This window comes from Haliaeetus leucocephalus, unplaced genomic scaffold, assembly GCF_000737465.1.
Source record: "Haliaeetus leucocephalus isolate CR32 unplaced genomic scaffold, Haliaeetus_leucocephalus-4.0 Scaffold0, whole genome shotgun sequence".
Classification (NCBI taxonomy): Eukaryota; Metazoa; Chordata; class Aves; order Accipitriformes; family Accipitridae; genus Haliaeetus; species Haliaeetus leucocephalus.
Window position 1 is genome coordinate 28,326,695 of NW_010972436.1, and position 15,142 is coordinate 28,341,836.

Consider the following 15,142-nt stretch of genomic DNA (forward strand, 5'->3'; position numbering starts at 1 on the left):
ATGCCCCTCCACTTTGCAGCAGGATACAGCTTAAAACATTTGAAATTTAAAACTCTCTTCTTGCCAGGCTGGCTTCTAGATACCCAGAATTCCTCCCTTGCTGTTAACCCTCACTCACCCTTTGCATGAGCATTACGTCTGTCCCCAGGCAGCGTATAGCTCTAAAGGATGCACATTACAGGGCAGAATAATATACAGCTCTGCACAAAACCTGCCAGTAGGGAGTTTCTTCCTCAGAAATTAGCAGAAAAACTTACTAAAAATTTGTTGTTAGGCTGAGTCAATACAGGCCAGCACTTTACATCACATCACAGTGTGTGACGTAACAGATAAATCTTAAGACCTTAAACCAAAATGAACACAGACCTAACTGTGTGTTTCCTCCACCTGGTCAGCTCAACATCAGTATAATCATGATTAATGTGATAAAAAATAATTGGGTTTGGTTTTGGCTTTTTTGGGGGGGGGGGGAGAGAATGGATTAGCATTAAGCGTTGGTCTTAAGGGGTGTGAGGGGAGAGGAAAGATTTGTTTGAGCTTGGACCATGGACCCTAGCCTTCTTTGCCAGATTACTTTTTAACCTGGATCCATTCCCCAGCACAGTTTAATGTACCATCACATAAACATACCCACGAGCAGGGTGGGATCTCCTCATTCAGTAAGTAGTGCCAGCTCAGGGTCCATAAACTCAGGGGCTCCTTAGGCCATGGGGGCAAACTCTGGTGGCCAACACCAAGGCGTTTGCTCCTCTTTCTGTCCCAACCTTTGCTGCTCTTCTCTAGGGGCCAAGTGCCCTCACGCATCCTAATTGTGTTTCCAACCGACATCCCCCCTCACGTGTCACGCCCTAGCAGAGTCTGCATTCAGGCTGGCACAAAGACCATTCTGTAATGTGGAAAAACAATTCCAGACTTTGTTTAACCAACACCAACACGCTGGAGCAAATTCTGCCATTCAGACTCTGCTCTTGTCAAGCCTCAGATGGTCATGACTCAGGATGAATTAGCGTTCAGCTTACTGGAGCCACCTCATAAGCAGACAGAAACACACAATGTGTGAGTTAGGAGGTAATTGGGAATAAACAGGGCAGAGAGACAATAAAACCCTGAATCCCAAGACAGCCCTTGGCAGCGTAAAAAGGGAGAAGAAAAGAACAGAGGCAGCAGTTACTTGGATTAGGCTTTAGCATGGGATACTGGGAGTGTGCCAATGCCAGCCATGTGAAGGAACGAGGCAGGGTCTGTTTCAATATTTTCTTTACCAGGGAAATTGCTGAGCAGGACAGCAATGAAAGTAGGTAGGCACAGCTTAAAAACACAAGAAAATGGATAGAACCATCAAGACTCTGAACACAAGACCCTCAGGCTTTTGGTTGGTCCAGGTTCGTGCACAGATGAGGGCAGGCAGCAAACATCTGGAGCACAGCACAACCACCTCTACCCTCAAGCAACGGGGCCAGCTCAGGACAAATAGCACATTTGACCTCACCATGTCTAATTAAGCCACGGAACTCACTGCCACAAGAGTCTGTCATTGCTACGAGAATATTACACATGCATTCAAAAGCAGCTGGACGAGTCCATGGAGGAAAAATCAATTAAAAGCTAATAAAAACAAAGGCATCAACTCAAGCTCAGAAAGTCCCTAAGGAGGCAAGGAGCACATGTGGAGGAAGTATTACTACAACCCTTTCCAGTTTTTGTGGTGTTCTTCTCCAGGCATGTTCTTCTGCATTATGAGAGGTGAGATAGCCTGGCTTGATAGTGCTGATTTTATGCATCACTCCTAAACTTGTTTGTTGGTCACCTGCATGGCAGGACCTCAAGCACTGAAAGAAGAGACAATGCCAGGCTGTCAAAATATTGATGACATTAAAAACTCAGAAAATTTGTGATATCAGTGTGTAGCCAGGAGCTTACAAAGGGTCAAACAAGCATTCAGTACTCTCCTCAGAAAACACTGAAGCTGCTTAATTGATTTTTCAGACCAAGAAGAATTTTTTTTTTTCTCCAACTTTTTGTCTTTGTAACACAGAAAAACAGGAAAAACAGGAGGGGGGGAGGGGAATGTGTTTTTATCTTTTTTTTTTTTTTTTTCCAAAAACAGGGAACGCAAAAGCTTTACACAAACCTTATCTGACCCAGCTTTTTTTCTTTCTTTTCCAAACCCAAACTGGAAGCTCACGTCCCTTCCTTAGGAAGTTCACTCCTGAGCCCAGTAAAAACAACCATAAACCTCTAGTTGACTTTCAAAGGACAAAATCCATCTGCCCTTTCTGGGTGTCTGAAGGCTGAACCACCTATCCCAGACACCTTTTGTAACCAAAAAGAGGCACACAAGAAGCTCAATTTAATCCAGCCTTAGTGAGATGAGCTTACCTTTGGGCATACCTGGTCTCTCTCCACTAGCTACAGAATTAAACAGCTCAAGTAAGACCCTTTACTTGTTGACAACTAAGGCTAGAGAAGATCACTCTCACCACAATTAAGGATGTAATTCAGCCTTTGCAAATAGCAAGGAATGTAGGATAAGGGCTTACAAGTAAGATGATGTTTACTTAGTGGTTTAATCCCCCATGGCCTTGTAGCTCCCATTATCATTATCGTTATCACTTACAAGCAGCTTATGCATGCAGAAGCATAACTATTTTGACCCAGCAACTCATACGCAACACAGAATGACTTGGGGACACTGGATGAAACTCCAAGCCAAACCTGAAACAAATACAGGTTGTTTGGAGGCAGCAAAGGAAAGATCATGAGAAGAGAGAACTCAATAATTCTCCATTGGAGTAGAAATATGGGAAAGACAGAAGATAATAGCCAGGGACAATTTTTGTGTCACAGCTCTGGTAGCAGCTTTGGGAGCAGGAGCGCCTCTCCCTTGGCCTCATACTCCCAATACACCCGCTCTGCTTTTCCAAAGCAAATGGGATTTCAGCACAGCCTCAAAAAGCAAGAAGAATTACAGAGTGCTACAAATCTGGGGTTTAGAATATGTGATACCATCTACATTGAAGCAGTTTTGAGTCAGACCCCGAGTATCAGAGTCTGAATTACAGCCTGAAAACCAACCCAGAGGCACAAACAATATCAGAGGAGTGTCCCTTGGGACAACAGGAGAGCTGGTAAGCAGAACTGCTTCACAGATGATGTGGAGTTCAATGTATAGTGGTGTCATCCCCCTGAACCACGCTCTCCACTCAGCACCTCCAGAACTTGAGTAGGACCAGAGGGGATTTCACTTCCTCGGTGATAGAAGACAGAGAATCATGATAAAACTGGGACAATAGCCACTTTTGAGATGTCTGGCTCCACCAAATATTCACAAATGAGACTCTGGATCCATCCTCTAGCTGCCCTGCCTTTTGACACCACTACTTGCCTCTCCTCCCAGCTCACAGATGTTTCCTTACGCTAGAGGCAAACTCCAAAAGATAACGACGTGTCACTACAAAATGCCACTTACAGAACCTCCCAGATCTGCCCCACCAAGCGACCCATGCAAAGCCTTAGCCCTTCGCAGCATCCCCAATACCTGCCAGAAACAGGGCAGTGCTGAAGTCCGTACAAAGGAATGGATAAAAAAAATTAGTTACTTGGATTAGTTTAATCCCTGCACCCAGCTTTTCTCTGCTTTCTGTTTGGGTTCCTTAAACTCACTCAAATCCAGGAACATTAACAACAATGCTGACTGAAGAACTGCCAAATTTTTCCTCCTTTCTCCTCTAGTTCCCAAGGCCTTTACCAAAGACTGAGTGTAGTGGGAAGCTTCTAGTGTTTCATCAAACCCTTCAGGTGCTCTTGGAGGACAAATTACAAGCCACTGAAGGCAGGACAGACCTGCAAAGAGTCGCCGGTGATTCCTAACCTCTGATCATCATTCCGAGACACCGCAGTTCACCGAGGTGCTTTGAGTGCCAAAACCCAAGTCTTTTGATGACCTGAAGAGCTGGTCAAAGCTCTGACAAAACTCTTTCACAAGAAATTTCCTGTTTGTTGAGTTCAAAGTGCTTTGCATGAGCCCTTTCCAATTCAACAGGAATGTAAACAATACCTGACCAGGCCAGGCTAGTGGTCTAGCTAGTCTGGCAGTAAGAGTAAGAGCTGTTACTTGGAGAACAAGCAGAAGCTTGGCCACTTTCTGAGGTCCATTCCTCCTGTATTCTGCCAACAACCAACTGTTGCATTAGAGATCTCAAAGGGTGCGACCCTTTTCCTAGTATCTGCCTACGGACCTGTTGCCACTGAATTTATCTTATCATCTTATCCCTCTTGAACTTGCTGATATTGTTTGACTCCAAAATGCAAGGCAAGGGTCTAAACTGAAGGCAGGGTCTTGACAGACAATTCTGCCTGGTATCCTTGCAGATCCTCAAAACCCTTGTCTTCCAGCTCATTGGGAATTGAAGTCATTGCAGCAGCAGTAATGAAACTATCAAGTTCAGGGAGCAGCTGCAAGGTCTAGGAAGCTTCCAGGCCATAGGAAATTTCCACAGACAAAGAGACACAGCGTTGGTTCAGGTCCAAATTAAACTAAGCTAAAGTTTAAAAACAGTCCCTCCTGTGAGCTGCAGCTCCTCCTCTTCTGGCTCTAAACACATAGTTGTTTGTTACTTTTTAAAGGTCTTAAGTGTCTTACTGTTCCCCTATAATTGGGCCTTTGACCCAGACTTTTCACTTATCACCTAAGACACCTGCAAGCTTTTGACCACTTCCCTCCCTTGCAGAAACCCAGGCGAGCTTATCAGCCTTTCTCACCCTGACTAATTAGTTGGGTATTGGTTTCCTTACTCTGCCAGGCAAGCCGTGCAACCCAAACGTGAATGCATGGTTTCCAGCCTTACTTCATCAGGCTTGTGTTGCCAGATGAAGCTGCCTGCTTGCCTGGCACAGGGGGAAAATCCCTCCCTCGGAACAGGAGCAAGCCCCAACACACACAGGATCAGGCAGCTGCCTGCAGGAGAGGGACCGCGCGTGCACAGGCTTCTCCATCATCCCGTTCTGGAAAACACAAGATGAGAGCAAGGAGAGGATTTAATGCCTCAAGTCTAGACCATACTGGGAATTAAATACTTTGAAGACAACATACCTTCTTTATGCAAGGCCAGCGTGCTGTCTAGATAAAGCACAGGGGTGCACGTGAGTGGGTTTCACACCCCAGGAAAATGCACTCCACACCTTTGGTCGCTTGCACAGGTAAAATTTCTACCTGTAGGAAATGCTCCCAAACTTTACTCTGCCTCAGGACTTTTACTCACAGCACATTACCTTCAACAGCCCAATCAGCCTGCTAAGGCTAACCTTACACCCCTCCTACAGTACACGGCTAAACATAAAAACCAAGCCCCTGGATCAACGGGAAACCAACCAACCAACAAACGCTGGTCACAAACCCCAGAAATAACCAGCGCAGAGAGCAACGTACCTTGCATAAAGCAGCCAATTAAAATTCCCCCGTGGTAAATGCTACGGCAGCAGCTCCTGCGAGGTTCCAAGTCCTGAAATACTCGGAGCTCCCAGAGCGGCCGCTCTCCCCTCCCACCTCTCCCTCCCACATCTAGCCGCCTCGTTTGCTGAAACACAGATCTGGGCCTGTTCATTAGATGAGACACCCACAGAGACAATTACGAAACCTGTGCTAATAGGGTTTCTAAAGCAATTGCTTGTTATTTGCCTTTTTAGAAGGACAAGAAGTTTTGCGATCTATGCTCTTGCAGCTCGTGTGTCGGGGAAACTTAAAATACAGGAAACTGAAAAGGAGAGAATGTGTTTTTCTTTGCACAGCGGCATGTCTCAGCTCTAATCCTTTTCATCTAGAGTGCACTCCCACAGCAGTTTGTCAAATGAAGCTCCTGTGGGTTTTTTTTTTTTCCCCTTGTTCTGCCAGTCTCTCCCCTCATGCGACTTCTGCACTTACTGTAGCTCACAGGCGGAAACCCTGGGAAATGGGACGTTTCCTGCTATTCAGAGCCTCCTGCTGAAAGCGTGTGACAGCCCGCAGGCGATGCATGCAAAGTCCATCCTCTGCTTCACCTCGGCCACCAGTAACTATTTCCCGTCCTTCTAAAAAAACCCCTAAAACCAAACCCCAAATCCCCAAGTCCATCTATCAGGAGGACCCGGAGTCCTCCCCAGCCCATCTACTGGAGCGCAGCCACCCCCCAAAAGCACAAAAGCATTTTTCCAGCTGATCCCCAATTCCAGCAAATCCCCACAAGCGTTTTGTCAAAGCAGCAGCCGCCACCATACACTCGCTCTCCACACCAGAAAAAGCAGATACGCTGCGTGACAAAAGCCCCATGCCCTCCCCTTTTGCTGAGGAGCACTAACAAAGCCCCATTCTTTCCCAGGCGCTCTGACACGTTACGACTCAGCAGCTTGCCTTCTCCCCGGCTATAGGATTTCAAGGACTCTTACAACCTATTCAAACTTACTGGGCTGAGGGATCAGGACAAGTCATTTTCTATAGGAAGGATGCTCAGGGTGTAACAGGAGACAAGAGATGCCTCAATCACCTTTTGTTCGGAGAGGTTCTTCTGTTGGGTTGACTTCCTTCCCGGACTCCTGGGGTCTTTTCAGAGATGGATGTGCCCATAACTCACTGTCTGCCGCAACACAATGGTTTACACTGTACGGGCAGGCAGAGGAGCAACCCCCAGAGCAGCAAACCTCACACACAGCGAGGAACAATACTGGGGAAGGATGCAGCCAGGGAATGGGAAGGATGAGCGAGCAATGAGCTCACTGCCAGCCTCCTACCTGCTCTGCAAGCTGCAAAGCCAAAGAGCTGGTGATCAGGACTTTGGCACAATTACAGACCTTTTTCTTCCAGTCCAAAATTTGGATCGAAATCAGATTTTCCACATGTTGAGGAAGTGCTCATCCACAAGGGACTAGATGACAGACAGGTGCTTGAAATCCTTTCAAAGTCTTTGCATAGGTGCTTGAGCCCAGGAGGACATGCCAGCCTCCAGATCCTATTCGGACAGAGATTGCTCCCTGGCAGAGCTTATGATAATGCCTACCCCTCCAGAAAGAGGGGAGGTTTTCAGAGATCCCAGTGCTGAGCATTTCCCTATTGAGCTGGAAGGTTTGGGAATCTCCAACTCCCCTGTGGCATTGGGTGAAAGGCCTAAGGGCTTTGCTCCACACCAGGGGGGATGGACACTGGAGAGCCAACCTTACATCTTCTGGTTCAACCCACTGACTGCATTTGGGTCTGGGTGTCAAGCTCTGTCATCTTTGTGGCTTGTTTCTGTACAGTTCTGGTCAAGCGGCTTGTCGTGCGTGCTTTGGATTCATATTTTTCCCGTCTTTAACCCCAGTCCAGTAAAGCAATGTTGAAACTGTGTTGACACAGAGGGGTGTAAAAGTTTGGTTTGGGACACCTCTTTTACTTTTGCTTTTGTTTCCTCAGCAGAATTCTGTTTCCAGTCACTCAGCTAGTTCTCTGGAAATGCTCAGAATTTGCACAAATGTCATGTTTGGTCTGAGACCTCCAGGCTGCTTCTCAGCCTTAACCCCAAGGAGCAGCAGCAGAAGCCCCCAGTCCTGATGTTTGCATCAGCATTTCAGCTCTGAGACATCCCTCTTGGATGTAGGCAAGGCAAGTCATGATCTCTGCGGCCCCATTCTCAGTACACCCCTACTCGTTTGTTGCTTTTCCTCTTCTCCCACTTCTCCCCAGCCCTAATCACCCTTGCTTCTTTGGATGGACAGCAAACCAGACAGCCAAGATTTTAATTTATCTTCCTCTGAACAGCTTCACATTCCCATCCCCTACATGCTGTCCTCAACAGAGATAAGACCTCCAGCTTCCAGGCCAGGATAATTCCCACCGTCTGCTAACCGGTCCCCATCACGTGGACAACTCAGCTGGTTACGCAGCAGCTGCCAGATTGCCACAGGTTACAGCATGAATTCTTGTTGCTTTGCCTTAAAACACTGGGCAAAAAATGACAGTGATTTGCTGCTACTTGAGCAACCACCAAGCCATCCTAGGGCTAGGACCGCTCTGACTCCTCTGCATCCATGATGGGAACCTTCAACACCCTGTGGACATCTTTACATCCAGCCTTTAAGACCAGATTACGTCTGGGTTGGATATGGAGGGTCAGACACAGCATGGTCCATCACCTATATTGTATAGACAGTATTTCTTAAGATAAAGACTGATAAAGGGTAAGTGTCAATAGTGCTCTGCTGTCCAGAACATTTCTGCAGTAGACAGGACAGCGATGAGGACACAGATGCTTCAAGAGCATCTAAGGCTGTGTATGAGACATGCTTCTCAGCTTGTAAATGTAATACTACAATTGCTTTCCCATCCTGCTCTGATTCAGGGAGGAAAAAAGAACATACCCAAAGACATATTTTGCAAATAGGTAAGTTTTAGTTCTGATCAACCTGAACACAAAAAGTCCTGTTGGTTTCAAAACTTGAAGTAAAAAAAATAATGTACACCTGAGAGACTTTCAATCGTAAAAAATGAAACAACAATAGCAACAATCAGGGGCACATTGACAGATGCAGTTTTTCTTTTTGAAAAAAAGGAGTCTACACCTGGAGTTTTGTCAGAACTAAGCTGCTTCTACTAACAGTTTTTATTAAATAAACACAGTGGGTTTCTACAGAAGTCTTCAGAAATCTTCCCTATCAGCTTTAGGTCTCTCTCCCATTCTCTGACCAGATCATTATTAATGAAATTGTTGCTGGCTATCCTCAGCCACAGATCTTGAACACAGAGCATGTGATATGGTTCCTAGCCAGGAGCTTAGGGCATGCTACTAGCATTCGTTTACAGATAGCAATATCAGGTGGTTCAGGCTTTATATTTTGCTCTCCTGCTTGACCTCAGTTTTAAATCTTTGTTTCCTATGCTTGCATGTGTCACTCTGGGTAACACAGATTAAAGCTGGGCTTAACACCGTCACTAGAAACATCTACTCAAGGGATTGAGAGGCAGTTGCAGTGCAGTGGCACCAAACATACTGTCTCCAGGGGGTCTGCCCTTAAATAGATGGCACAGCAAATTGGCATTCCACCACCTAGGGCAATTAAAAGCGTTTACCCCTCTAGAAATACCAAACTAGGTTTGATCAAGGAAACTCTAAGAGAAGGGGTTCACCTTGCTCCTTCTGCTTAGGGTTTTTAGCCACAAGAACAGAAACCTCCACCAATTCTCACCCTAATTTGTACCTCGTGAGAAAATGTCTCCTTTCATAGAATTATAGAATGGTTTGGGTTGGAAGGGATCTTTAAGGATCACCTAGTCCAACCCCCTTGCCGTAGGCAGGGACACCTTTTGCTAGATCAGGTTGTTCAAAGCCCCGTCCAACCTGACTTTGAACACTTCTGATGATGAGGCATCTACAACTTCTCTGGGCAACCTATTCCAGCGTCTCACCACCCTCATAGTTTCCTCCAAATATAGCTTTCCTGAAACAAGTTACCTTTTCATCAAGGAGTTTTTGTTTTGTTTTAACCAAAGCCTATTTATAGTCCAGGTTCCTCTGCTGAAACTAGGTCCCAGGCAAATTCTTGAGTTCTGGGCCAGTGATGCTGAGCCATCTCTGTTGGCCAGCACATCTTTCTATCACCAGAGCAATACCACCCCATGTTACAAGAACCAACCATTCTGGAAATAGCTGCTTTGTGACTCATTTACAAGAATGTCCTTGACTATACCAGCTCTGATACAGGGTTACTGAAGCACGCTCCAGAGCAGCAGCAAACAGCCTGCAGCCTCCCATTCCCACGGCATCACTCAGTGAAACCTCAACTGCTGCTTACCATTAGGTAGAGGCTGTTTGAAGTCATGAGAAAAATAACCCTTTTTTTTTTTTTCCTCTAACAAAAGATAGTTCCTCCTAGCATAAATCTCAGTATCATATAGCTTTCTTTTCCTTCCAAAAAGCTATTTTAAAAAAATTGGCAGCTTCGCTTACCCCTCAAGACATCCCAAGAGTTTCGGATGCACATCAGTGTCAAGTAAAAGAGGACTGAGTTGGAAGATGGAGGATGCAATGCAAATCTAAGATGGTACCAGGCCCATAACCTCAGCTAGCTCAGACTTGATATTTCTGCTGCCTTGCTACAGGCATGCCACAGGATCATCTGAGGCTTTGGCAAGGAATAGGGCAGTCATAGCAGCTGGGACCTCATTGGATCTGTTATGCTTTAGCCAGCTAAAGATCAGACACAGCACCCACCCCAGACGGGAGCAACAAGCTGAAGTACTCAGATTCACTCAGGGGACTCTAACATAGAGCTGGATGTCTGATCCAAGCACGTACTCTCTAACTCGTGTGCCTTGCAGGCCCAGAAGCACAGTATTTGTGCATGCCATTGGGAAACTATGCATGGAAACAGGAGCTAAGTGTGCAATTATTCATATCTCATGCAAAAGAAGTTTCACAGTCTTCTTGATAATCAAACTTGTCCCGATTCTTTTCACTGAGGCAACACAAGCCTTTTCCCTAAAGGGTAAGAGAGGCACGCAAGGCAGGAGTGAACAGAAAACAAGGAACAAGAAACTGGGATCAACAATGGGTACAGACATGTTTTCTACATCTGAACTACCATTCAGCAGTAAAACAGTGTAGAAGTCTAACACTTCTAGAAATTCTCCAGGCTCACGTCAGGATGCACAGAAGAATTCAGGTAACAGACAACTGCAATCAGTCATTTGTCTGCATCTGTATTCCTGTCCATGAGAGACGGAGATATCAGACAAGACCAGGGACAGATCGCAGCACAAGACTGGCCAGGAGCAAGACAGGCACAGAACAAGTGTAAAAGACAAGCCATGGAAAAGATATTGATATGTACTCAACATCTTTCCTTACCACGCTCATTTCCTTATGTAGGAAAGCCTCATACAAAGTTAAGAGACTGACTCTTCCTACAACCTCCAGTCTCAGTGTCTGCTAGATGGAGAGCTCAGACGCAAACTAAATGTCACAGTATTGATCCCACGCAGGCTCTTAGCTTGAAGAGTCGGGAGTTAATCCCTGGAAGTGTGCACAGTCAAGACATTTCAGCTGTAGTTCAGCAGCCAAATGAAGTAAATACTATTTTCCCAGCTGTTTCCATGACCTTTGGCAAGTCCACTCCACCTGCGCTCTCCTCTGTTAGACAGCAGTTGGTCCTGGGACTGCCTCTGATGACATGTCCATGCAGTGCCCGGTCTGTGGCAGACCCAGTTCTTAGCACCAACATCACCAAAGGGCCATCACTGGCAGGGACTCGCTACACCTTTAAGTAAGTTGTAGAAGTCCAAGGTCATCCAACGCATTGACAAGACCCCGGACAGACAGTAGCTGTTGGCTGAAGGCTTTCACCAGGTAGCACCTGGTTCTCTTTAGGGTAAGGAAGAGCTGGAAAGGGGCAAAACCAAACAGGAGCATGCTGGCCACCACCGTAAGGGACAAAACTTTGGTCTTGATCCAAGGACCAAAAAGTACCCGAGAGTAACATGTCTCCTTGTGCCTGTTAGTCAAGCTGTACCAGTTCCTTAGGCTGTTGGACAAACTCCAGCTGCAACGAGGTGGTGCTGAAACTGTGCATCATGAGCTGCACCTACCGGTCCCATCCTCCCCCTGTCCTACACAGCACAGAAGATTAGGCTGCCAAGGCAGGAGAACTAGATGGTCATGGTGGGGATGGTCACCGTTTCAAGGTGTGTCCCCCTCTGTGTATAAACCTGTGGTACTTGCTTCCACCCTGAGGGCAGAGGGGCAAGTCAGGATGCCCATCCATCTGGCCGTAGCTGCCATCCAAAGGTCAGGGTGCTACATTGCTCTCAGAACTTTGGAAGGCCCATATGGTTTGCAGACACTTTGGGAAGACACCAAGCACCTCTGCAAGCACACCAAGTCCCATATCATATCCAAAGACACAAGCTCATTTGGGACACCATACTATGTGGCATTACATGACTAATGTGCTTACCGCTCAGTAAAGCAATTCTAGTTCTTACTCCACAGAACAAAACAGATAGAAATACCAGTCCTTAGAGCAGCTACCTTCGACAGCGACAGCTGGCCAGTCCAAGAAATCCACTGGGACTCTACTTGAGGGTTACTTCTCTGTAACAACAAATACAGAAACAATGAAGCCTTTTTTAAATAAACCCATAATGCCCACTTAGTTACAAGAATGAAACATGACTCATGATTCCAAACTATTTATTGCTCTGTGGTAGCTTGTCTAACCAAAGGCCTTGCTAAAAAGGAAAACTGCCTGTCAGTCAGTCCCAATTCCATAAGAGCTGCTATACGTACAGGAAGATAGAACACAGGAAAACAGACACAAAGAAACCTGCTTTCCTGTGCTAGCACCAAGATGTCATCTTTCAGCTCAGAACAGCTTCTTCCTCTATGCAAAGTTACCTGAAACCATGAGCCTTTCAGTGGTTAGTTGGATGGATAAGTCTCCAGAAAACTGTGTAATAATAAAAGCAGCATTGTATTGCTCTTTCATTGCAGCAGAATGATTACAACCCTTCTGGCTCTGAAAATGACGTGAAAATTTGTCTGAGTTGGAACAGAGAAGATGTACCAGTGAGATAAACAAGTACTGAATTGCACGAATCTTTCGCGCTGCAGAACAGCACAGAGGTCTACGGCGCTTGACTGCAGGAGGACGGTGACTTTTACCAGGGCTCTTCCAAACGCTCCGAGCAGGGTGGCACAACCCGAGCTGCAACGCTGGGGCCTTGTTCCCATTCCTTGGCAAGCTATGTCAGATACAGCCAGTCGGTGGATCAGAGCAATCCGATAGCCAGAGGCATCTGGCATGTGGCGTTATGAAAGAGGAGCAAGGGTGCCAAGCTACAGATAGGCGAGAGACTCGCTGAAGGAGGATGGAGAGCAGAAGTCAACTAGATTTTCTTTCTTAACGCATGAGACATTTCTTGTGGCCAAGACCAGTCCCCCCCATTGCCCAGATGGGTTTTATGGGTACCTCCTGAGAAAGCCACCATTTGATTTGAGAGGGCTGGGAAAGGCTCTCCTCAATTACAGGCAGCATGGGAGAAGATGACGAGTGTCAGCCAGCACATGAGCAGCTCTGAAGAGCAGAGCAAGTATCGGCCCAGTCTCCCCCCCATTCCTATCCCTCCCAGTTCTCAAATCCCCCACTGGGACAGCAGCATAGACCAGGCAGCCATCAGCAACCCACCTTTGCTATAAGAGCAGTGACGAGTGACTGCAACACCGTCCCTGGAGGCAGAGCAAACCAGAAGGAGATGACCTTCTCTCTGTGGCCACCTGAGATCAGTGGTCCTCTCCCTGCCTTTGAGCGACCTTCCCACGGCACCACGCTGGCTGTGTCCAACCTCTCACTTCAGTGGCTAAATGGGGACAGCCTTGTCCCACTGGGCTGGAAGCCACCTGCAACTGCGAGGCACGTCGGCTACATAAGAAGTCCAACCGCCTGGAGACACGGTGCCAGAGAAACAAAGGCACCTTGCCCGCGGTGTTGCAGTGAATCACACCATTGTATCCCGCTCCCGCAGCGCACGCCCCATCAGCACTGGGAGGGATTTTGTGAATATTTGCCTCAGTGCAAGTAGGAAACGAGCGACATTCCTGTTTTAAGGAAGCAGAGACGGCAGGATTTTGCTGAATTCACAGCCTGCCCAAATTGTCTTGCGTTTTAAACATGGAGGCATCCTTTCCTAACCCTACAAAATACCCAAGCAATAAACTTTGGAGAGAGACACTGCCACGCACTGAACATCACCCCATTTCCAAAGCTGTAACCCCCCTGATCTTCATCGCGGCACAGAGCCAAATATTTTGCAATAGGACCACAATCTCCCACAAGACCAATTCAACAACAGTTTAGCAGCATCTCCCGGCAGCCGAACGCCACCTGAGCAAAAAGTCCGTCTTACCATGGGCTGAGCTGTCAGGCAGGATATGTAGCCATGTGAATGGAAAGAGGAGCTGGTGATGAAAGCTGCCTGCTTTAAATTTTCAGCTGCTTTATTTACTCACTTTAAGGGGAGGGGAAAAAAAAAAATAATTCAAGGAAGTAATGTTCCTTTCCCAAGGTGCACTGCAAAACATTCTTGGTAGACATGGAAACCCCTGGCAGGCTGCCATCGCTTGGCCAGTCTCCACATTAAATTTCAGTGAGCAACTCAATACTTGAATGGCTTTTAGAGAATTTAAAGGGAAACGGCAGCCACAGATGGGTGATGTGGCTGCCGTTCCCCGTAGGCAAGCATTGGGGGTGTTCCTGAGTTTGCCTTCAGCTCTGCGGGAAAGCTTGTCGTGCCTTCGTGGTGCGCAAGGCAGGCAAGTTATGACGAAGCCAGCTGAAAACAAATGCAGCCTCCGCATTTCTCCTACAAAGGAGGTTTCCTAGCCACAGTCAGCAGGGATAGAGGGCAACCTTCAAACTACCTAAAGGGGAGCTGCAAAGATGAAGGGAAAAACATTTCACCGTGCTCTGGGGATTAAACTGCAGCCAAAGGTATTTAAGAAGATCCATTCCTCCCCTCTCCTGGCTCCCAGCTCTCTTCCCCTGCCCTGGGGCTGAGTCCTCTTTGCTCATGGTTGGGCTGAAGATCGATGGGGAACTGGGAGCCTGGTCTCCCTGGAAATCTCCAAACACCCATGAGAGCAGGCAAGCACATGGGCTCGGGACCTCACTGCTCTGGGGGAAGAATGAGGAGAGCAGAGAAAGCCTGGAATTGATTGCTGGAGGACATGGCAGCTCTGGGGGTGGTTGGACAGAGATGATCCCATGCTTGGACAGGAAAGGAGACCCTTCATCTTCCCCCAAATCCCTTATTCCCACTCATTCAGGAACACACATTCTGCGTGGCAAAGCGTTATTTCTTTCTAAATGGTGTAACCCTGCACAGTGCCCATCGCCACGGCTTCAAGGTGCTCTGAAGCACGTGGAGGAAGGGAAGCAGCGTGTACCCAGCAGAACGAGCAGTGTAACACAGCTATGACGTGCACGAAAGTTACCCACCGGTCCAGTCTCAGGTTTCCGTCAACAGTGCCTGTAAACAGGTTTACGACATGTAAGTGGGCACGAGCACATGCGGGGGACACAGCTTCTCTCTTCAGGGGCCTTCTCACAAAAGACCTTTGCATTAGAAATCTCTGTTCAAATATCC

General features: G+C 47.1%; 1 protein-coding gene across 4 annotated transcripts in view; it reads right to left on the reverse strand.

Annotated features, from left to right (window-relative positions):
• ALS2CL (ALS2 C-terminal like) overlaps positions 1–13,933 on the reverse strand; it is a 46,897-nt gene extending 32,964 nt beyond the window's left edge. Inside the window, exons 1-2 of one of the 4 annotated variants that reach the window (XM_010561787.1) lie at positions 5,429–5,528; positions 4,848–5,004 (exon numbers count right to left, since the gene is read on the reverse strand). Coding sequence is in view for 1 of the 4 variants with exons in the window: in XM_010561769.1 (XP_010560071.1) it covers positions 13,904–13,906 (3 nt within the window). In the remaining 3 variants the exon portion in view is untranslated. Of the gene's footprint in view, positions 1–4,847; positions 5,005–5,428; positions 5,529–13,185; positions 13,204–13,903 lie in introns of those variants that run through there. The other 3 variants (XM_010561769.1, XM_010561796.1, XM_010561778.1) reach the window with 3 other exon arrangements.
• Positions 13,934–15,142: the final 1,209 nt, after the last annotated feature.